We start from the raw sequence: 25,146 nt of genomic DNA on the forward strand, positions 1-25,146 counted from the left end.
AGAATTGTTGTAATGCTAAAATCTGGATCTCACTCCACCCACAGCACTTTATTCAAACGTCCACTCTTGGAAAACAAACAAACAAAAAAACCACCCACAAAAAAGTCAGTCCCACAAACTACCTATTAGAATGCCTTTGAATATTCAACAGTTCAAAAGCATTTCTAAATAACATATTTCCTTCTGTGTCATTTAAAGAGCTAAACTAATCTGTTTTCTTTCTTTTGTGGATATGTTTTGTGCCAATATTTCCAGCTGTTTCCACCATTTCAAATCTGCGGTCTGAAACTTAGACTATGTCTATTGTTTCACAAAGCTATGTGTGCATGTCAAGTTCAGTTAACTGTACTCTGTCAAACTTTATGTTAAAAAGCCTTTCAGTCAAAAAAGAGACTTTAGAAATAGTAAGAGTTTTAAACAGATTGTTGTAATGTAAATTGGCTCTAGATGTACAATGAAATGCATACAGAAGACTTAGAATGAGAATGTTTGCATGCCTGGGTCAGTAAGAATTTTCCTTGTAGATATTCTACAACTTTTTATTATAGGCATTCCCTGATAATGCTTAATTTGTTAACTAAATTTCTTAGAGCAATATAGAAGCTTTCAAATTCTACACCTGAAATATGGATTTAAAATTTCACTTGTGGAGCTGTTTAGCATATGGATAATATATTAAATAAGCTGGTCTTGAGCTGGTAGTTCCATTTCATTGTTCTCCTCTGACATCAGTATATCAGACTTGCAGAACAGTACACTGTGACAATATGTTTAGGTTTAAACAATTACAGATAATTAGAATGGTAAGTGTCATGATGTACAAGTATTAGTGAAATATGTTTTTAATTATTACTTTGCTTTGTGTCATATTTCATCCCTTCAAGCCAGCAATACCCTCAAGATGCTTTAGACCATTAATGGAACTTCTCCATTCCTTACTAATTATCTGTAATTAATACCTTGCTAAAAAGTTGGAATTGCTTAGTCTTGTTCTAATATCATTCATTACCCATATATTTAAAATGTAACTTAATTTTAATTCAAAGTAAATTCTTTTATAGATAATTTTTTCTGAAATTTTCTCTTCCATTCTGAGGAAAAATAAATATATATATATGTTTGGGTTTTTTTTTTAATCTGTATGTTATTCACATTAGTAGAAAATAGTTTGCGTTCTACCAGAAAATTTTCCTTAAAACCAAACCAAAACAAAAAAGGAAACATTTTGGTAATAAATATTTGGAATTGAAAGTTACTAGGCCAATTCTGGTTTCATTGGCAATTTATCTCTGGACCTCTTTACTCAAGAGTTCGCTCCATTTTAAATATTTTGGAGCTAGAGTTCCCTATTCCTTTCTATTTTCTGTTGATCTTTTTTGTATCTCGATTAAGGAATATAAATAATTTCTGGTTAATTTAAAAATATTTCAAAGTGTCTTTTTGAAATCACTGTTTTCTTTAGTATGCTGAAAGAAGTCTTTCTTTATAAATTATCTTCTTGTGTCTGTTTTGCTTTGTTACTCAAAGCACTTAAAATCTTCTGTAGAGAAGTATAACACTTAAATTACGTTTCTTTCTAATCAGGCTATGTAAAAGGATCTTCTTTTTGATTGCAGTGATGACCAACTAAAATGACAAAAAATACTAATTTAAATACTATAAAAGTGATAATGATGATTTTTCTAAGATGTCTGTGTTAGTAATACAATTCAGCTGTGTAATGCTGATGAATTCCTTGAATTTCACTGATGCAGTATAAAACAAGAATAGAAACTAAAAATTTTCTTCGTCTTTTTTATTAAACTTCTTGAGGAAATTATTAAAGAAAAAAGCAAGTTGTATTGCAGCACTTTTATTTGGATCTTCTTTAACCCACTTAGGTTTTTGCAGTCTTGAGAATTTTGAATTCTTGAGTCCTGGAGGAGACAGTGAATTACTGAGCACAGTATCTGGACTGTCACATTTTCTTTGAAACATGAATTTGTAGACACATGGTTAAATTTGACACAGTGGAAGGGTTATTTCAGCTTTTGTAAAGGAAAGCTTTGTAAAGGAAATGGTTGCAGAGCTAATTGTCATTCTTTAAGGAGATAACCACCTTCTTGTTTGAGGTGGCTGAAGCTGGTAACAGCCTACTTGCATAATAAGATGTTTCACTGAAGCTTTTACCAAAAGCTATTTAAGGAAACTGAACAGATTTGGGATAAGAGTAAGGGTTTACCAGAGTATATTATTTGTAAGAAAATATGATTGCTGTGTTCTTATTTACTTATCCTTGACTACCCACTGTCAACCTCTACTAGAGACTGGATACTGGGCTAGCAAGCCTGTGGTCTTATCAAATACATCCATTTTTATGAAAGACCCTATCTAAAATATCCTCCCTTGTTACATGTAATTCATGTTTCTGGATGGTCTGGTAATTTAGCAATATGAAAATAGGCTAGAATTTTCTTATCTTAATCAGGCCAATTCATCTTGAGGTAGTCCTGTCTGATAAGCTCCCAGTTCCTGCTTTTGTACCTACCTATGTTTTGGTTTGAGAGATTCTGCGCACTACTCGGTTTTCCATCAGTAGGATTCTTATAATCACTAAATATAGGAAGCCAAACTGCTTGGGAAGGGTGTGTTGACAGAAGAATGCCTCTTCTAAATGACTAAAAAATGGACAATTTGTTGGGGTTTTTTTTGTTTGTTTGTTTTTTTAATCTGAAAGGCTCATGGGGCAGCATGAAACTTTGTTATTTTGTGTGCAGATAGCTGCAGAAAAATACAGAGGGAAACATGTAAGGAATAAAGAGGTTCTTAGATAATACCATCCTTTTTTGATTCTGCAAAAACCAAACCAGACAAGACTTTTGAAGAGTCATGCTTCTACAATTTATTAACTTGTTCCCATACTCTAAAAGTTTGTCACTAGAAGGTTGATGATTTCTTTTGGTGAGACCTCAACTCTATCAAAATTTTTTGTATACATGTAACTTCTCATTGATGTAGTTAACAACATAAAGGTGTAGCAAGATACTTCCAGCACCTAAATGAATTAATTTGTGGTTATGAAGTGTTTATTTTCTTCTCTAACACTTTGCTGGAGAGCTAGAATTTGGCAAAAGATTCTTGGAAGAGTTTTATTTCTGAACCATCCTGTACCTGCCTACCTAATACAGCATGTATTATTCTGGACAGGACTGTTGAGATGTAAGGTTTAATTAATGAAAGACAATCTGTTATTGCTTAAAAGTATGATTTCTTTAAGACTAATTACAAATATTTATTCGTTTTTAAATTACTACAGTGTACAGACTATGACCTGGATTATGGCACTGAATGTTTACATCTGGCTCTGAAATACTGTAAAACAAATGCCAAACTTGTTGAAGGAACAGCTGACCTCTGGAAGGTAAAGGCAATAAGATTCTCTATTTTTTATATATCTTTTAAAATTAATAAAATTTTCACACTACCATAAAAATTCAGATGTGTTTTCAATTGTAATATTTAGGCTTTTCTCTTCCAAATTTCAGAATTGTTTTTGGATTATTGTGAGCTTTTTTAGAGCTCATTGTTGTGGACAGAGTTGGGCAGGTGTCACCCAAGATAATTAATGAAGACAGTATTTATCTGGAAGTAGAAAAACCAACTAGGTACTTGAATAACCTGAGAATCTGTAAAATTATAATTCCATAATCTCTAAAACTAAGATCATTCTTTTACGAGATGAGCTTTCTCCTGCTATTTCTATATCTTTTGTGTATTTTCCTCCACTTTTTCTATGAGGACATCACTTTTTCTCTGATGCCAAACACATGGCTAACAGTTTGATTTTTAGAGCAGTTCATTACATTCAGTAACACTGTAATGTTTAAGAATTCTTCAGTCTTTTAAAATTTTTTAAACATCATTCATCTTGTCCGATAATCTGTAGGTTCCTGACAACTGACAAAGCAGATGTGTTTACAGGTGCCAAAGGATATATCCCTGCTGCTTAGAAGAATCCCATTTCACTGTTTTGGATGGTGGGATGTTATTCTTTCTCAGCAGCTGTTGTGTAATGCAATTTTTATGTGTTTCTTTTTTTTTTCTTTTTATTCTATTTCTTTTTATTTCTTTTTTCTTTTTTTTTCTTTTTATTTTATTCATTACCACATTGAAGGATCCGGAAGCAGCTAAAATCACTCCATTTGTCTTTGACAGTAAATTTCCTCCAACAGGACATGATTTCTAATAATATGACACTAAATCTTACACAGAAAGGTAATTTCCTGAATCTGCAGTGCAAATTTCCTGTGCAATTTAGCAGCAAAATTTACTTAGACGTTGGTTGCATACAGCAACTTCTTTCAATATCTTTCTGGGATATAGTCTTTCTTAAAGAGTATATTGTCTGTTTTCTTATTCAGTCTTCTAAAGGACAGATTATGTCATGTGTATTTGCATTGCATCACTGTTTGGATGGTTTCATTGTTCTCATTGCAAAGCATGGTACTTACGTGAAGGGTAACAAAATACACCCATAATGTTCACTCAGTTCTTTATAATGCTTATTTAGTTTTTTACTATCTGTAGATACTACTGATGCCCAGCAGATGAAGTGTAGTCTTTTGACTTAGAATGACAGAATAATTAGGACTGAAGGAAACATGTAGATGTCATCTGGTCCAACACCTTGCTGAAAGTGGAGCCAGGTTAGTTAGATTAGGCTGTGCAGGGCTTTGTCCAGTTGAGTACTGAGTACCTCCAAGAATGGAGATTTCACAGACCCTCTGGGGAAAACAATTCCGATATATATCCCCCCATATGGAGGAAACTTTTTTCATAATATTTGGTCAGCATTTCCCTTACTGTCTCTTGCACTGGGAAAGGATGAAAGGCCAACAGAAAAATCTGCAAGAGAAGTCCAGTTTACCCTTCTCTATGGCCATTAATTATGACCCTTCCCCACCCTTCATCTTCTGTTCTTCGGGTTGAACAAACCAAGTTCTCTCGTGCCATCTTAGGAGCCCTTTGCTGGGCTTCCTCCTGTTCCTCATTGCATTATACTGGGGAGCCCAAAACTAGAAACTGTACTCTCGTGTGTTCTCAGAAGTGCTGTATACAGGGGAATAATCCCTGTATTCCCTGTAATGAAGTCTACTTCCTTACTAATACAGCCCAGTCAGTAGCACTCCTTTTTTCCACTGCTACACACTGCTGACTCATGCTTAGTTTGTCCAGAAGGTCCTTTTCTGCAAAGCTGTTTTCTATATTTTGGCATCAGTATGCTGCCACAATCAGTTTGCTGCACAGTGTTATTCTGTCCCAGATGCAGGATGCTGTATTTGTGTCTGTTATATTTCACAAGGTTTCGGTCAGCCCCTTTCTCCAGCCTTTCTGGATCCCTCTAAATGAGTGTTGTACCCTTGAGCATATTGAATACTTCCCCATTTGTTGTCATCTACTAATTTGCTGAGGGTAATTCCCCTTTCCCAGGTTATTAATAAAGATATTAGACAGTATTGTCCCTAGTATCAGCCCCTGAGGAATAGCACTAGTAACCAGCCCCTAGTTACACTTCAGACTTGAGCTTGTGCACATCTCTGTTTTAAAAAAGAATTGTTGAAGCGTTAGTGCCACTCCAGCATTGCTGGTGAAATGAAATCCTGATGCTGTTAACCTTCTAGCATGTGGGACCTACTGTAGTAGTACTGGACTTTAAAGAGGCCTGTAAACAAATGGAAAATGGTAACATGTGAAGAGTGAATTCCTTGTAGGTGATCGGATATTGGACAGAGAACTTTTTTTAGCTGGTGACATACTGGAGAATATCATGAAGAAGGAGATTTAGGTAGAAAAGCTGAAAATACTGTGGACCGGGTGAAAGAGTCTGTATTGGGTTTGTGTGGCAAGATTTTGGTGGTGGGAGGGCTACAGGGGTGACTTCTGTGAGAAGCTGCTAGAAGCTTCCCCTGCGTCTGATAGAGCCAATGCCAGCTGGCCCAAGATGGACCCAACTGCTGGCCAAGGCCAAGCCCATCAGTGACAGTGGTAGCGCCTCTGAGATAACATATCTAAGAAGGGGGAAGAAAAACTGCACAACTGCAACCAGAGGGAGGAGTGAGAACATGTGAGAGAAACAACCCTGCAACACACCCAGGTCAGTGAAGAAGGAGGGGGAGGAGGTGCTCCAGGTGCTGGAGCAGAGATTCCTCTGCAGCCCGTGGGGAAGACCATGGTGAGGCAGGCTGTCTCCCTGCAGCCCATGGAGGTCCACGGTGGAGCAGATCTCCACCTGCAGCCCAGGGAGGACCCCACGCCAGAGCAGGTGGGTGCCTGAAGGAGGCCGTGACCCTGTGGGAAGCCCGTGCTGGAGCAGGTTTTCTGGCAGGACTTGTGACCCTGTGGGGGACCCACGTTGGAGCAGTCTGTGCCTGAAGGACTGCAGCCCATGAAAGGGACCCACACTGGAGCAGTTTGTGGAGAACTGTAGCCCATGGGAAGAACTCACATTGGAGAAGTTTGTGGAGGACTGTCTCCTGTGGGAGAGACCCCACGCTGAAGCAGGGGAAAAGGGTAAAGAGGAAGGAGCAGCAGAGACAATGCGTGATGAACTGGCTGCAACCCCCATTCCTCTTCCCCCTGTGCCGCTCAGGGAGAGGAATTAGAGAAATCGGGAGTGGAATTGTGCCCAGGAAGAAGTAAGGGGTGGGGGGAGGGTGTTCTAAGATATTTCTCATTACTTTACTCTGATTTGATTGGTAATAAATTAATTTTCCCCAAGTCGAGTCTGTTTTGCCTGTGACGGTAATTGGCGAGTGATCTCTCCCTGTCCTTATCTTGACTAACGAGCCTTTCATTATATTTTCTCTCCCCTGTCCAGCTTTGGAGGGAAGTGGTAGAGTGGCTTTGGTGGGCACCTGGCATCCAGCCAAGGTTAACCCACCACAGAATCTCAGTGCTGACAGTACTGTGCAGTGTGACAGTAGCAACAGCACACCCATTTGCATGCAGATACTGTGCTGCAGGCTGTGCGAAGCAGCGAGTATGCTATATATAGTATACACAAAGATGCTGGTGCCATGTCATTAAAGTACCTGTACCTTCTCACATCCTATTCCATGTCTTATTTTGTAGCTAAAAGTCATTGGTGTCTTCTGTGGCTTGTGAAGACATTGAAAGTAAAAGGCATAAAAATGACGCGGTCTGCAAAATAGTAAATTGCTTCTGCAGCAAATACTCATATCAGAATAGAGGCCACAGAGGAAGATAGCTCCTTCCTGCTTGAATAGCACCCTGGTATTGTTCACTCTGTACTGGGGTGTTTGGCAGGTGACTCAGAGCAGTACCATTAAAGAAGAGAACACTCGTGCTTGGTTTGTGCAGTTTGATGAAGTGCAGAAGACTGCCAGTTTTCTCAAGTGATGCTTGCCTACAAAATCATTAGGAGCTGTTAGTGTTTGTTACTAATCACCTTCTAGAAGCAGAATTGTCTTTTCTTAGCTGTCAAAATAATGTAATTTGTAATATGTTGTTTTTTTCTGGAAGGCTTTTCAATGCTGACATAAATTATATTTCGTATGCCAAGAACTGATGTGCTCCCAATGACCCCAGTCTTATTTTTTCAAAAGAGACAAAAAGATATTCCATCCAGATAAATGAAAACTGAAATAAATAATCATTGTTCAGTTGAGGTTTCAGAGGATTTGTAACAGAGAAACTGCAGTCTATTAACTGGTTAACAGTTTCTAAAGTCCAAGTACTACAAACCAGTTTCATCCTATGCGGAGCTTAAATCGTTAAAGAGCAGATCTGATATTTGTAAGAGTTCAGTTTGTTTATTAGGTGCACAACCTACATAACATTAAATGACTCGGAGCTATGGGAAAAAGTTACTTATGTGTTCAGATATATTGTTTTCTTGAATTAACTCTATTTCACCTGAGCTCTGTCTACTTACGGTGCATTAGAAAAAGTAACATTACAAAGTTACTTACCATTGAAGCTAAAGTAAGAGATAGTTTGTTTACTTTCTGGTAGCAAATTACAAAATTAAAATCATTCTTTGTAGTGACAACAACCAGCAGGAACATTCAAATTACTTCAGTGTTATAAATATTTATTAAGTTCTATTACAAATGTAGTTATTATATAACTATTTATAAGATATTTAGGATCGGGATGGCAAAAAAGGAAACAGAATGACACTATCAACACCACATTTTCAGTTTCTCTGTGCTTGACACCTTTGAAACAAAATGACCTTATATGTTCTGGGGCAATATCCTCTTAAATAAAGTATAAAATCATGTAACTGAATGTAATTGTTGGAGTCTAATATATATGTGTGTGTGTATAATGCAAATGAAAAGTGCATTTTAAGAACATTTTTAAAAGATTGATACACATTTAAAGACTCAATGCTGATAGTGCAAAAAATCCTCACCATTCCTAAAAAGAAAGGTTATTTTCTAATCCTACAAAAATATCCCATACAAAGAAGATATGTTTGATACTGTAATAGAACAGAGGGAAGTGCTTCATTAAACTAAAATGCCATGCATTTTGTGTATGTGTGATCATAACTTTATTTTGCTTGTTTGGTAAAGAGTTATGTTTTACATTTAACATAGAGTTTTGTAAATCTGAAATGTTCATCAAGCTAAATCATTTTGAAGACTTCTAATCATTAAATGGGAAGAACTTTGAGAGACTTTTAAAAGAGCATCTTCCTAGATAGTGAAAAGTTGCAGTCTGACTATTGAGAGAGAAGGGCACACAGGAAAAAACCCCAACCAACCAACCAACCCTTGTCTGATGATTTTGAGGCTTTACTAAATAGACATAGTAGATTGTTTATTATATAGAAAAGTAGAGAAATGTTTAATAAGTAAGATTAGTCTGCCAAAAAAAAAACCAAACAGATTATGGTTTAATATTCTGTGATAGAGAGGTATTTGTGTTGAGTTTTAGTATTTGGCCTAGCGATATTCTGGATTGCAGCAATAACATTCAGAAAATCTTGGAACACTAGATGCTCAAGAGGACAAAGTGAAAATTAATGTTGTCACATGAAGAGAGAGAATCTGACTAGTTAGAAGCCTGTGAGTTCGATATTGATCAACAAAACAAAAGAGTGCACTGCCACAGGCAGAACTTGATTAATGAAGAGTTAAGGGGCTAATGTAATTAATGTCAACCAACATGGAATTTACTTATTTTCTGAAATTGACCTCAAGCCTTTTTTACAAGATTACAGTCTTGCCTGATAAAGATGGTAGTGCTGATAAAATATATGGTTGGCAGAAGTTTGACTTGTTACATCTTAATTAAAAATAGGATGACTGTAATTGGACTAGTCCTCATTAAATAGATTAAAAATTGGATAACTGATATATTTCAACAGATAATTGTCACCACATACAGTTCTGCAGAAACTCTTATTTTTTCTAAGCTATTTAACATTTGTCTGATAAAGTTTGCAGACAACACAAAGATTTAAGGATTTGTAAATAAAAATATAGTTGATCAGAAGTAAACTATTGATAAGGATTGCTTGGAAAACAATTTAAACAAAAGGTCTACTTTTCATTGCAGCAAAACGTAAAGAAGTGTTTTTAGAAACAAAAAAAGTATAGGCCGTATTTAGAGAATTGTTCTAGGAAGGCAGTGACTTTGAAAGTGGTGTAGGAATGACAGAGGATATCAAATTTCCACTGTGGGCAAAATACCTTATGTCAGCCACAGATATAGAAACAATATGAAATTAGAAGAGATGTTCTAGTATTACAAGTGCATCTAGAATACCATCGTCAAATCTAGACTCAAGCTCTGTGCAAATGTTAATAAATAGAGAAGGTTCAGAGAAGAGCATGAAAAAGAAGATTAAATGGTGATTTGGTAAGTCCGTAGAGATTTAGCTTAGTAGTAATATTAAAAACAAAACCAGAAATGGATGAGGTAGAAGATCTCTCTTCTGCAAAGTAAGAGACCTCCTGTGTGTCATTTTTCTTACTTATTCTTTTTCCACTGTGATTTTTGCACCTCACCTGGGCTGTGAGAGTGGAGAGTGCCATCTTACTTTATGGTATAGAGTGGCAGTTAAAGTATTCTTCCTGGTTGATTTGCCTAGATCTGAATTGCTTTTTGCTGGGGTGAGCCTAGAAAGCAAATCCGCTTTAGTGAAACTAGAGATAAAGCAGTATAGCTGCTCAGAACAATGAGCTCTCATGTTGACTATCCTTAAAAGTTGTTTAAAACAAATTCATACTAAACCAATCAATGGTTAGAATTAAACAAAAGGGTGTCTCTGTTTTGGTTGCCTGCCTTTTGAATAAGTTTCATCTAAAATGAAACTTTGGTTGGATTTAGCATCTTATTCAAAATTGAAATAGGTGTGGAGAATCCCGCCCTCCCTGACTGGTATGTGGTGGTCACCTGTGGTAGCTGGCAGGGTTTTTCCCTCTGTCAACTTTACTATTTTCATAAAACTTATAGGAGCTTGTATCTGAAATTGGCTTATAGGATCAAAGATTATGAAAGAAATATATATGGATAGTGTGATATGTTCTCACATTATTTATTTCTCTAGGAAACCATCCTAAAAAGTATTTGCTGATGTCTGCTTCAGAATTTCAGAAGTGATTTTAAAGATTCATTCTTAATTTTTTATTCTTCTCTGTTGTTTTCTTGAAGACTGGGCCTACTTTATGAAGTAACTTCTTTTTAAAATCAGACTATTTAAAAATACTTTTGCATATCAAAGAGATTGTGAACCTTAGAGTATGTTAAACCACTTTTGACAGAGCTTAGATAGTCTTGTTTCTTGAAAGTTTTTTAGATGGTAATCTGATACAGGTTTACTGGAAGTTCAGTATAAAAGCCCTCTGGAAACAGGTAATTAGAAAGAAACCTTGCAACAAAATTGGTCACTCAATAACTCTTTATCCTTAAATTTAAATTCAAGACATTGATTCTTCCCAACAGTATGTAAACTCAGACACCTGAGATTTCTCAGCCTAGATTCACTTCTCCTGCACGACAAGCTGTAGGGAAGTAAGTTAATTTTAATTTTAAAATAATATAATTCCTGGAGAAGTGATGAGTAATGAGAAAGGTAATATTATAAATCTGTTTCTGAGTACAATACACAGCTTAATTTATGAGAAGGAAAAGAAAGCAGTTACAGGAATCCTTATGTTAAAATCAAATAATCATTTACTTGGAGACTAAAATGCTAATACCTACAATGGTATGTTTCTGCTGTAAGATTTACTTTGTAGCACTTAAGCTTTTGGAATCTGATTCAGTCCATTTCAAAAAGATAGAAGAAAATTATTCAGACTCTAGAGAAACAAATGCAGAAAATCCAGTAATAGTTTATTTAACATAAAAGAAAGTTGCAGTAAAAACAAAGACAAGTATTTAGGAGTTACTCTTATATAAGATCATGTCACTGAATGTCATTGCAAAGACATTGCTAGCGAAAACTGTTAATGTCTTGGGTAGACACTGTCTTTAGTTTTCTGTTACTTTATTTGCAAAACCTAATACTGGGACTGTCAACCACCGTGAGGGTACAAAGGCATATATGAAAGGTGGTTTTTTGCAAGTATCAAGTAAGTATTCATCCATCTTATTGTCCATCTAACTTGATCTGAATGTCTTCAAGAAGATCTTGATGGTTTTTAATCCTCTGAAAGCTCGTACAAAGCCTATTATAATCTCACTGACTCCCACTGATTAATTGGACTCTCATTAACAGTGGTAGTCTTGCACTACTGAAAAACTACACCCATATTAGTAAAAGAAATAATGAGGCTTCTTCCTGGCTGTCATTCTCATGATCACAAGTCCTATAAAAAAATATTTCACAATAAAATTATAGAATAGAATGGATGTGTGAAAATAGGTGCAATATCATGGGGGTTTTTTGATTCTTCAAAGGGTTAAAAAGAGTTTTAGGTTTCAAATGAGTTCTAAGCAGATCTAAGTATTTCAAAAAAGGTTTCTCTCGAGTCTCCAGTATTTTCTGCAACTTCTGTTCTCATGACTTGCCAGTCATATTTTACTAGAATTAAGGAATTGACAATATCATTTGTTTATGGTATTTCAAATGTAAAGAATTGCCTTCAGGGCATTGTTTTATTGGTTTTACATTCCTTCCTGCTATGTTAAATCTAATGAGGCTTGTCTGTCCTTTAGGTGACCTACAAGCGGGATCTATATGCAGCTGAATCGATTATTAAGGGTATGTGTTCGTCCTTGTGGCTGTCAGTTTGCATATTCCTGATCAGTTTGCATATTCCTGAGTCTAATTAAGAATCTTGTGTGCTATAGTTTTAAATGTCTTTAAGAAAAGTTTTATGATGAATAAAATGTGCTTAGGCAAGTTGTTTTAGCTTGTTCAATGGAATACTTATATTATGCATTATTTACCTTTATTTACTTCTCTTAGAATAGAGAACCTTATAAAAAGCTGTGTATATTACAGAGTCAGAGATTAATTTTGAATGGCTTTATAAGGAATAAACATTTTTCTTCTTTCATTTGCAGTTCAATTCTGAATGTGTTCCATCTTTCTAATCTAAGTAGTAGACTGAAAATTAAATATTAACTCTTTACGGCTCTTCACTTTTTACATACAGCAACTTGTTATCTAAATTGATATAGCAATTATATGATATTGAGGTATTCCATTAATTTAGAAGTACTTTGTTGAACTGTTTTTTAACCTTTTCCTGTACTGGTAACAGTGGTTTCATAGCAGTTTAACATAAAGACTAGATTTAGTCTTTATCCAGATCGACTCAATCTAAAAACAATGTAGGAAGGAAGAACTCTTAAGTACTGTATAATGAACACACTGATGGTTATTGTAAATGGATAGGCACTGATTCAGGGGACTGTTGCTTGACTCCTTGATGAGAACTGAGGGATAAAAGCCCAGAAACTGATGAAGAGAAAGGGACTTCCCCTTGGATTAAAAATACCTTTCCAGAGAAAAAAAACTTGGTTCCTATTTAAGAAAAACAGAGCAAAACACATGTCCTTTCAGGGCATGGTGAGTGGCTGGCTAATTGTCCACTTTGTTGGCTCATGTGTTGTTAGAAGATCCAGTATTGGCTTAGTTTCTGCTTTGGGTAAACTGGACTATGCCAAGATCAGCTCTGTCAATGTAGACAAGCTAGAAAGCTTAAACAGAGCTCAGATATTGCTGTGGTATTCTGCATGCTGCTTCACTAGACCTCCAGGAATGCAAGAAGTTTCTGGTTGTTACACGGGGCAAATATTGCATATTATATGCATTGCTAGAAGTACCTGACTGAATTTTTCCGGCATGTATCAAGGAGGTAGGGCTGGGAAACCTTAGAAGTTCTGTTTTTGACAGGGAATGGCCTCTCATCTCCATAGCTGGAGGCCTGGAATTTTTGAGAATCTTGTTTTGAGTAGGATTCTTAGAGGCTTCACACTCCTCTATCTTTCAAGCTTAGGATTTCCAAACATATTAAAGACAAGAAGGTGGCTGGGAGTAGTCGGCCTGAATTTAGAAAGGGGAAGTTATGCCTGACCAACCTGATAGCCTTCTACAATGAAATGACTAGCTTGGTGGATGAGAGGAGAGCAGTGGATATGGTTTGACTTGATTTCAGCAAGGCTTTCGACACTATTTCCCTTGGCATTCTCATTGACAAACTAATGAAGTACAGACTAGAAAAGTGGATAGTGAGGTGGATTGAAAACTGGCTGAACTGCCAGGCTTAAACAGTAAAGTCCAAGCTGGAGACCAGTCACTAATGGTCTATGCTAGGGGTCAGTGTTGGTTAATATCTTCACTAATGATCTGAATGATAAGGCAGAGCACACCCTCAGCAAGTCTGCAGATGATGTGAAATTGGGAGGAGTAGTTGATAGACCAGTTAGTTGTGCTGCCATTCAGAAGGACCTTGACAGGCTCAAAAAATGGGAGAACAGTAGTCTCATGAAATTTAACAGCTCAAGTGTTGTTATTGTGGTTGTCATACGAGCGAAATGACGCATAAGACAAAAAAAATAGTTAATAGAATGAATCGGTATGCAAAAGAGGGATTTCATGGTACAGTATGATATAAAATTAGGCAATGATTTTATCTCCTTGATGAATAAGACTTGGAACGAATACTTTACCTTGAATGATAGATCAGTGGAAAAAAGGGAAGCTTCCAATCTTTGAGAAGTGCAAAAGTAATTATATTAAAAAAAAGGTTCTTTTTTTCCAGTCAAAATATAGATCCTATTATACCGTTTTCACTGAATTTTTAATTCTAATAGAGTGTATGCATGCTTTTACAGTGCAGACTACTTTTAATTTTAAGTATTATCTATGTAGCAGAGACTGACAAAAATTCCCTCTGATGGTAATGTTAATAAGGCAATGTAGAAAGCTTATTCAGCTGCTTGGATGTGCTGTTTTGTTACAATATTTGTAAATATTTGCTGTAACAAGTGTTGTCGTACTTCTGTCTGTCAAGCTTGCTGAAACCAGTAATGCCAGCATGAAATGACGTGAATGCCATGGGTCAGCTCAATGAATCTACTATGTTGGTCATATCTTGATAAAAGGTTCAATATTCAACTTGGAAATAATCTCAGCAAACTCATAGTGCTATGTTAACTTTGATCTTATTTCCCTTTTCCTGTGTATTTTTCATATGTGTTTACCATGTATGTTCTCAATATCTAATGCCAATTTATCATGAATGAAGTAGATCCATTTTCATTTCCATTTTCCTTGAACTTAACTGTAGACTGTACTTCTTCTGTAATACAAAGGCCAATTTATTGAGCTGTATCATTCAGTATTACTCAAATATTTAAGAATTACTTAGTTCAGAGGACCTTCAGGACATACTGAGGGTGTGTAAACTCTAAAGGAAAAGAAAAATCAAAACCAGTGCTGATTTATATTTTTAAAATGTTCTCGTACATCTTCTTGCAGTTTATTTGATCCTTTTCTAGCTGCAGTGGGCATGGAGAAAGCCAGATGGCCTCCTTATGTAAAATAAGTTGCTTTATGTAGCCAGAGAAGGAGACAACACCCTGTCGCATTTGCTTATGCCTCCTTCCCCACATATCCCCATCGTTAGACAGCAGCTCTTGCGAAGGTGGGAACTATCTTGTGGGGAAACTAGAAACAAATACAATGTGAAACAATGGTTTCTGTGCTCTCCCTCTGCTGCCCTCTCATCCTTATAAAGGTGACTTCTTGTATTCTTTTAATCAGTGCTATCCTTTCTTCTTTATAAGAAAAACAAGCAGATTGGTGATATTTTGAGACATTTTATAGTATTTTATGCTAATTTTATGTAACACACACTGTTACTTCATACAAAAAATTTATAAACCTGAAACAATACTGCAACCTCCATACAAATGAATTTCCATGTTCCTGTGTGTACAAGGGCTTCAATAATCTCATAAGTCATTAAAGAAGAATAGTTATAATTTATTTAAAAAATAAGATCCATTCCAAGCAGCTTTCTCTAAAACTGCTTGAGTAGAAAATGAGAATGCAGCTTATTCAAATGTAAGGAACATTCACTAAGTTTAACTATTTCTGTTTGTAACTGGAGCAAAACCACTGTAAATGACCAGTCATTCTCTTGATAGATACATATTCTACTTGTGTATTTCATCATGTTATCACATTTTTTGTTTTCACTAAAGCCAATACAATCTTTTCCAGCTGTTGGTCGTGATAAAAAGTTTATGTAGCTTAAAGTAAAAATGAAGACCTTCATGGTAAATCAGGCTAATCCCTTCCTTCTAATGTCCTGTTACTCTGGCAGCATGCAATGTATCTGCTTCAGGAATCACGGTAGTCTTTATTATGCCTGGTCTGTGTGAAAACCTGTAAGTACCTTGAAGCTTAGATTCTCTTTTTGCTGCATTGCATGAGTTCAGGAAGTTCGGGAAGCCGTTTACTCGTTATGCAAGCAGTATAATGAGTCCTCCATAGCTAATTAGGACAGCCCATAACAGATTATCTTGCATAATTAATTATCTTTAATGGGGTTTTGAATAGACAGTGTTAGCACCAAGTCTGCAGTTTGAGAGTTGTGCCTTATCTGTTCTGTGCCTTTCAAAAGTCTTCAATTACCAGATCTTCAGGTTGATACAACATGACTTATTTTTGTAGTGGACAGTTGAGCACCGAGTTGCTTGGCACTGGCTCCTAGTATGTCTGTAACCTTGCTGAGCACAGCTGGCAGTGATCTTTCCTACCAGTGTGGAGAAAAGGGTGCCTCTTCCTGACACTGTGTGTCACTTCGGGTATAAACGGTGTTACCCGTAGGATGGGAGTCCACATGATGGTTCTTTGTGTCAAGTTGTTGAAGAGCACGCAGGACTGAAGTGCAGCATTGCGCACTGGATATTACAGTCCTGTATCACGTACTCAGGTGGATTCAGACTCCAGGTTTGGACCACTTAGAGTGCCTGAAGGGGAGGTCCTGCATGACCCTGTAAGGCTAGGTCACAAGGTCCCAGCTCTCGGCATGCCACCTTGCATGCTATCAAGGTCCTCTGGAAATGTCCCAGAAGCCAAATGCATGGTTCTGGGAGAATGGAGGGTACGGAGGCCACAGGCCTTACACCAGCTCCCCACTTACTCTTCCAGGCTTCACGACTGATTTTGGTATTATTAAGTGATCCAATTTACTTTGCTGGATGCATGTTTTATCACTGGATGTATTCAGCAGTGATGAAGAACTTCTGAGTGTACACATTTAGTTTTGTGACTACAGTTCCAAATTTCATGTCACCTACAGTTATATTTATTAGTGACTGAAACTTGGTTTCTTTCAGCTTCAGAGAATGACAGTTATCTTTTCTGTTAACCTGTTAGTATTATTTAGAAAATCCACTTAAGCTATATTAAAAGTCTTTGTTTTGATGAGAATTATTTGTCCAACTTCTGGTTTCAAATAGTATTTTTTTCTTTTGCTTTGAATTATGAGCCTCAAAAGATCTTTAAATACTTAAATTTTCATGCTAGAATATTAAGGTTACACTTGTGCCTCTAGACAGTTTTTCTAAGGAATAGGTTCCTTGTGGTTCAGTTTGACATGTTATTTTGCTACCCTGTTTATCTTTAAGGTACTCTTGCATTTCTGTCTGTTGTACATATATTAAATTATAATTCTGTAATTAATCAAATTAAATAGAAGAAAAATTATTATAGTAATGTGTTTGGCAATTAAATGATGTCTGAAAAAATACAGCTAATCCTGTGATTATAATTATGAGACTGCTGCTTTAGTCGGCTATGTTACAAATGTAATTCTACCTAAGTAACAAGTCTCAAATGTTTCGTAGAAGCACAGCTAGATTTTTAACTGCTGGCCTAATGAAACATAATAACTGACAAATTTCAGCTTGCTAAACTTGACTTGGGTGGAAGTAAGAAAAACATACATACATACATTTTTGTACTTTAGATATTTATACGTATATAAATATCATTCATATTCAAGGCAATACAAAGAAACACTTCACTAATGTCAGTAGACTAATGAGTTATTTATCTTTTGAGACTGTTTTCTTAAAACATGTCTTATTAATTTGCTTGCTTCCTCAAGTCTCTTTTACAACTGTATTATGAAATTCTGAGTCCTAATATTTGTTTAATAAACAGTAAATTTATTGCTTTTCTTTAGTTAAGCAGGTATGAACTTGTAGAGTATGCAGACAAGGTGGCACATGCCTATTTTTAATAGTCTTGAAGTAAGAAAACATCATCTTACAATAAGGGTGACTCATCGAGAAATGTAGTTAAGATCAGGCTAATACAAAACATCCTAAAAAATTTCCATTAGGACTACTGCCCTCAGGGTAGGTATCTTTGAACTCTAGTTCCAACATGTAAACTTTAAATGGTGTTTCTCAGTAGAAGTTTGCAACTTAGAGTTTGACTCTCTCTCCACCTCCTTTTTCTTTTCTTAAGGGCCCTTCTTCTGCAATGACTTTTTCACAAGAGCATGCACTTGCAGATTGGATATTTTGCCCTCACATTTGGCTAAATAAGTATCTGATGATGTAGATACAATTATGTTTTGCAAGTGCCAAGAAAAATATCGTAATGCCTTCAAACTGTTTATGACTGTTGGGAGCTACATACTATGTTTTGTGTTATATGAAGAACCCACATGACTTTTTATTAAAAAAACCCCAAACCTGATATAAGCCTCGTTTATCAAAGGACAGATATCTTACTCCAGGTGCGCTGCATTTTCATGGGCATGCTCATTAACCAGTGGCTGTTCTCTGCTGTGAGACAAAGAAATAGGCTGGGAGGTGGGGAGGTATTCCTCGGAATAGTTCTTGTCAGGTGAAAACAACCCTCTTCCTTGTCTTCTTCCACAAAAATCTTCCTCTCTTCTTTGTGTACTAGTACTGGTAGGGACAGTGTCAAGTTTAGCTTTTGTTTTTTGTGGCTACTGAGAAATGTAGAATGGGTAAACAGAATTGTTAGATATTTTTTGTTACCTATGTTATATGAATAACAATTTCAACTCATTCTCTTGGGCATGAATGAACTAAATCCTTAGCAGTACTTATTTCATTTTTCTTGTGTTTACAGTGGTAGAAACATCTCTGTTATGAGATACTAAAAATGCCAGGGAGAATCATACTGAATTTCCAGACCAGTCAAGCCATTGCTATGTAGAAAGTGAAAATGGAATTATGATAAATTAATTTACTATTTTGAATTTACTGCAAACTTCAAAAGTATTTTGTTGAATAGGGTGTGCCTCCAAAAGAGTAGGAATTGTAATGACAGACCAAGAATGGCATGTTATGAACATATGTTTACAAAAACAAGTGTATGTATACACATAAATGTGCAATTAAGAGAAAAAATTTATGTCTTTAGGCTAAAACCTATTTACCATTCAGATGCATTTTTATTCTTATGGTATTAATTCCCTAGGATATGATATTTATGACCTTTATTCAAACAAAGTATTATTTTAATTGCTGCTTGTTTGTGGCATGCTTTTCAGGGTAAACTTCTAAGTCATTTGTTAGAGTACACTTAAAACATTATCTAACTAAGGTAGTTCCATAAACATGCGCACATTTTAATTTATAATTTTGGGTGAGATCATACGATAAAGACGGTAACAGGTGTTACTGAATAATAATGTGACCTAAAGCTTTCAGGATATCAAAGAACGGCACAGAAAAATTGAAAATTAAGTTTTCTGCTGGAGAGAGAGAAGGTTTAATGGAACAAATTCTGAAGTCCTGCATCAAATTTATCTTTAATGAAGAAAATTCCTCCCCCTTTCCTGGTAGAGAAATTGAGTGTTTAACCTAACAGAATTTGGCAGTGTAAAGTTTTAACTATTCTTAATTTTATGAAAAAAATATGCTTTGAGTGGATGTTAAATGTGATGCAGTACGGGGAAGGTTACTTCATAATCAGGTACAGCTGGAAAGAAGCCTAGAGTAAATGGGAGATGTGCATTGGGAAGAGGAGGTTTCCAGGGAAATAGGAAGTTTAAAGTAAGTAGAGGAAGAGAAGGCCAAAGCAAGAGAGAGATTTTGATAGATAATGTAATAGCGAGAGAAAAAGAAATAAAAGGTTGGGCAAATAAAAAGGAAGGTATGGCACGAAAGTAGGAAAGTAGAACAGTGGTGCATAGTGGGAGGACAAGAGGTAACAGACAAAAATTGAACCAAGGGAAGTTCCAACTTAATAAAAGGAAAAACTCTTTCACCATGAGGACAATCAAGCAGTGAAAAGGTTGCCTGGAGAAGTTGTGCAGACTCCATCCTGAAAGGTTTTCAAGTGCCAGGGGGGTAAGGGACTGAGCAACGAGGCCTGACCTCATGGGTGACCCTGCTTTGAGCAGGAGTTTGCACTTTGAGACCTCCTGAGGTCCCTTCCAGCCTGAATTATCCAGCGGTCTGATGAAAACCGAAATTCTGTTAGTTGATTATTAAAATTCTTTGTGACATGGCCATGACATGGCTTTCCAGAATGACTGTTTTGTTCACCCAGACAGACTTCTGAAAACCAGGAATGAAATTCTGCACGTGATTAGCTTTACTGGCAGTCAGCGGAACTCATGAAATCCGTGGAGTTATGAGCCGGCGCTCCAGCTGCGCTCGCTGGGTTCAGTGTGATTATGCTGAGTGACAGAGAGCTCCATCAGCTTCCCGGAGGTGGGACACAGGCAGTCTCGGGGAGGAAGGCTCCACTCAGCCTTCCTTCCCACAATACAACAAAGGTGCAGACCGTCTAAATCAACGTACAGATCTTTTTGACCGCTTGAAACAGTTGGGATTTAAATGGAAATTGAGTTTTAAACCTCAACTAGAACAGAACTATTGCTTTGCTATGATGATTTTATAAATGACGAATTTCCCAGACTTCCTTTATTCATTTTTCTTGATCATTTAAAAGCATGTAGCAACTTTTCAATGTGTATATTACCATTACTTTATTTTTTTTCATACTTTATTAATAGACTTTCCCCCTATAACATTTAAGTTCTTCCTCCAGATTGAAAATACACTTTTTCACATTTCATTCAATTTTGCTTTCTTCTTTATTAAATTCAACCTGCAAATCTTAGTTGCTGTTTTGGCAGTTGTCTCTCCTTTCTCGTCTACATTACAGGAAGTCAGAGGTTTAAGGGGACTGGGGAGAGGAGTGAGATGGGCTTTTATAGTTGCAGTCTTTGAGCAGCCTCTTGTGAGGTTACTTTTGACGCTTGTTGATAACTGACTTCTTTTTAAAAAGAACTGTCTGAGCATAAGTTATGGTGCCTTTTTGGATTCCACAGCCTTCTTCCACATGTGGATTTTTGTAATAGCTCCAATCTGACCTTCTTCATTAAATTACTTAGTTCAATAGAATCTGAGTTATTGAAATCTGATATGCCAGTCTGGTTTGTTATGTATATCTATTTTATATCTGCAGTGTATCTGCATTCCGTGTACAGTACTAAATTCAAGTGGCTCTTGCTCTGATTTCAATCTACCCACCGGTTTCTTTCTGCTGATAAGAAATTAATTCAATATGGTTTCCCATTGACCCCTTTTTTAGACTGTAAAGTTATTCTGTATTAAGTAGAAGCCAACTTTGATGCATGCTCAGTATATTTTTTTGCCCAGTGAATCTATGGGAAGATAATTTCTCTCACAGTTGTGGTATCCCATAATTTCCAGTCCTGTGAGAACTGGCCATGCATTTTTTTAATTCTCGCTTTCATCTGGTTGTGATGATTTATAAGCAGATGTTTATTGTTCTCTCTCTTTCTTACCCCCTCCCCATTCTTGCTAACTTAATACAAAGCCAGTTGCTACCACTATTTTCGTTGTCACGTAATAAATATTGAACATAATAAATGCCCATGATTCATAAAATCACTGTAATTATCTTTTGGGATCCTCAGTGCTTAATTCACTTTTCCTGCTGACAAAAAATTGTTTAAAAATCACAAGTCACTTTCCAATAATGCTAACTCCGCAGCAGCTTTAAAATTAATTTTCAGGTCTGTATGTCTATTTTTGTAAAGAAGTCTTTGAGCTTACAACAGAAAGCGAGATGTTTACTTAAGTAATGCATCTGATTGAACTTATTGTGTGGTATGTAATTACAAAAAAACTTTCCGCGTGCAACAAATATGTATCTTTATATTCAGACTTGTTTGAAGAGCAGTTAGGCCATAATTTTATAATTTCTTTTGTCTTTCACTACTAATTTATTTTGTAGTTGTATATTTCTGTCCCTGAAGTTTCATTGAGGTCTGCTTTAAACATAAATGACTTTACGTTTCTGAATTTTCTAGCTGCTTATGGAAGGCCTACTTCAAAGACATTGCAAACTTTTGGCTTGGTCTGCATATTAATTCAGCATCTAAAGGATAAAATCCTGAATTAGAAGTGAGAGTTCCAGACTTGAATTATTTTGATTTGTTTGCTTAAAGAAAGGAAAATGCTCACTGAATCTTGAAACTGTAGTCAATAACATGAGAAAATACTAACTTTCTGAAATACTTGCTTTATGGAGCAGATCAGGCAATAATTTAAAACTATTGTTCTTGGTATTAACAAAATATTATATTTTTTCCACCACCAGTAAAAGATCTAAGAAGTTCCCCAGGCCAAGATCTATGTCACTGACTCTACAACTTTTTTGATATTGAGGTGAACAGTTATATCTACTGTTCCCCTGAACAGTATCTTCAATACTTTTTTTTGTTTGTTTTGTTTTGTTTTGGCTATTATGTAGTATATATTGTTGGGAAGAGGATTTATGCTATCTCCTGGGTTTTTTTTGCTTTTTTCAATATTGCTGACACTGCATTTAGTGATCTGTTGAAGTGATAAGTGGTATGAAGTTTTCAAAATGTTACATTCCTGGTTGTCATCTAGTGTCAGTAATGTGGACCCGAACAAATACCTTTTCATAGAAGTCCCTTTTTTAAATGGGCTTTGGGGACAGGCCTTATGTGATGTTTTCATGTTGTACAAAATCATATAAAATATAATATGAATTTTATATTTGACATATGTGTTATATAAATTATGTAGTTATATTTACTGTGCCTTGAAAAAAGTCATCTTAAAATTAAACTTAGAGCTATTGAAAAGGTTCTCAAAAGACAGCAGTATATGGATTGAAGGTAATGTTTAGCAGATTAGTAATTTTGACTGATTTATCTTTGCATGAAATACTAAGGTCTTCTTCTTGATCACAGACAACCTATCACAACAAGTTTGTGTTATTACCGATGTGAACGAAGCTGTTGCACAAGTAGGTTTTCTCCTTCATGAATGTCTGAAAAGCCAAATAAAAGTAAGTACGATTCTATGGCTGTAAACAGTACAACTAATTTAATGTTTCTAGTTGTCACAACTCATAAGAAACGGTCTAAATAATGTGAATACAGAAACTGAGACCTTCTCTGTCACTGTAGTATTAATTACAAGGAATTAACACCAGGTGTGGAAGTTACCAAGAAAGAAGCATCTTCTGCCCAATTATGCTATAGAGGGGGATCTTACAGATCCTCTTAAAATGTATATATTAGATTAGAGGAGAAATTGGATCCAGACAACAGAGAGGCCATTTTCTTTAGATTTTATGAATTCAGTAAGCCCAAGTTGTTACAAATATGTTACAGAGGATATGCTTTTGTTACTTTGAAGTCTGAATTAAAGTCTGAACCAATTAAAGAGTAAGTTGTACTCCTGCAGAACTGTGAATACAAAGTCAAATTAATCAGCCTTTTTGCAAAGATAAGGGTACATTTCACTCATAGTGAATGCTCATTGAAGCCTTTGCTGTAGGGTATCGATGGAATTTTCTACTGGCATTTAACTATCTTTTCCTTTTTCATTATTCCTACTAATAGAACTACCACATATCTTCATTTTCCCAAAGGTGATTAATATTTGGTATTTGCTTAAATCTTGACTGATCTTGGGGTGATTCTTAATTATTTCTTATGTGATGATATCACATGTTTCTATTAGCCAGAGAAGCAGACAGGGAATAGCTGTTCAAAACCACAGTTTTCGTGATTTGCATAGTGTTACTTCTATAATGGTTTTATTCATGTCTGTTGATCTTCTGCATTGTGTGCTTAGTTAATAGTAGGATGTTCTTCTGTAGCAAACTGGATTGCTATTTGATATCTAGAAATGTCATTTGACATTGTACTTAGAGTTTTTGTTTGGAAAGAATTGTATTTAGCATGGAAAATCATGCTTTATGTCTATTAAATGTCTACATTTAAAAGTGCAAAACATTAGCAGAATTGAATAAGGTCTTTTCTTGTCTGAACAGTTGTATAATGAAGCAGAAGTATGTTTCCATTTCACTGATACCAGACCATTGCTATTCTTCCTTTTTTCTCTTCATTTAAACTATTCTGCAATTACTAGGAAGACGTACATCACTTACCCATAATAGAAAAAAAGTACTACTTTAAGTGCTGACTTAACTATATCTATATATTATGTTTGCATATAACCACTTTAATCATACCATGAGAAACACTTCCAAGCCAGTAATAAAAGTGAAAGAATGCATTATGTTTGATCAGCCAGCACTGTGACTCCAAACTTAGCAACCTCAAATCAGACTGGCACCAAAACTAGTTAAAATTTACAACATGTTTTCAAATTTTTATTGCAAAACCAGTTAATTGTTGGGTTGGTCAGGCACCTGAACCTACAGTGCATTTGAATAAAACACACATAAAATGACCACAAACAAGGTAATGAGGGCATAAATTTAAGGGATTCCTACTGATATGGGACTGAATTTTTCTGATGGCTCTATTAAACCAGTTTATTTAGTTGATGATTTTTAGCACCATTCTTCTCTTTTTTGATCCATGTTGTCTTTCCTCATAATGAAGTTGATTGTTAAATTTTTCTTCAACACTTTCAAAACATTCCTGCAGTGATACCTGCCAAAGAACTCCATCAAGATCCCTGTCTTGTATTGTTCTTTGAAAGATCCTTAGTCATTCATTTTATGAACCCTTAGATTAAACATATTTATTATTCCTATCTTCATGTTCATAAAAACTTGCCATCTCTGCTTCTTTATACTAGCTGGATAACAATTGCTACAATGACCAGAAGTGATTAAGCAAATCCATATACTTTTTTCTATTTAAACACTGAAACATTATCTGACAAACACTTTTTACTGAGGTGGTATTTTTAGGTAAATTTTGCTCTCTCAAGTAGCTGGCAACTTTGATTAATACTAATTTTAATTAAAAATTAAAAAAAAATACAAAAAAAAAATTTGAAAAATTGCATAGGACACTAACATGCCAAATAGAATAAGAATTAATTTTAGCTAATTGATGATGTATTGAAGCTTCTAGTTAGGCAGCTGTGCTTACTTTTCCAAGAGGGAAATCTGATTTAATTCTTGTTGGATAATATGGCTATAAAACAAAGGCTCAGTGTACTGCTTTATCAAATTGTTCAAGTTAAATTAAAACTCTGATACACCCAATTAAGTTTTAAATGTTCAGGAATACTTAAGCATCATGTATTGTAATATCTCAAGGAAAAAAAAAAGTAGGCCTTCTCCCTTGAGTCATGTTCTATTTACCTTCTGAAAAGACTCTGGCATGCAGTATGCTGCTGTTC

The 25,146-nt window shown here is 35.7% G+C and overlaps 1 protein-coding gene across 3 annotated transcripts in view; it reads left to right on the forward strand.

Moving 5' to 3' along the window:
- Positions 1-25,146, forward strand: part of CRPPA (CDP-L-ribitol pyrophosphorylase A) — a 123,384-nt gene that overhangs the window by 39,771 nt on the left and 58,467 nt on the right. For all 3 annotated transcript variants that reach the window (XM_049798807.1, XM_049798806.1, XM_049798808.1), the window contains exons 4-6: positions 3,296-3,400; positions 12,178-12,223; positions 22,728-22,825. In XM_049798807.1, the coding sequence (XP_049654764.1) occupies positions 3,296-3,400; positions 12,178-12,223; positions 22,728-22,825 (249 nt within the window). The remainder of the gene's footprint in view (positions 1-3,295; positions 3,401-12,177; positions 12,224-22,727; positions 22,826-25,146) is intronic.

The sequence above is a fragment of the Accipiter gentilis genome, chromosome 4 (assembly GCF_929443795.1).
Source record: "Accipiter gentilis chromosome 4, bAccGen1.1, whole genome shotgun sequence".
Taxonomy (NCBI): Eukaryota; Metazoa; Chordata; class Aves; order Accipitriformes; family Accipitridae; genus Astur; species Astur gentilis.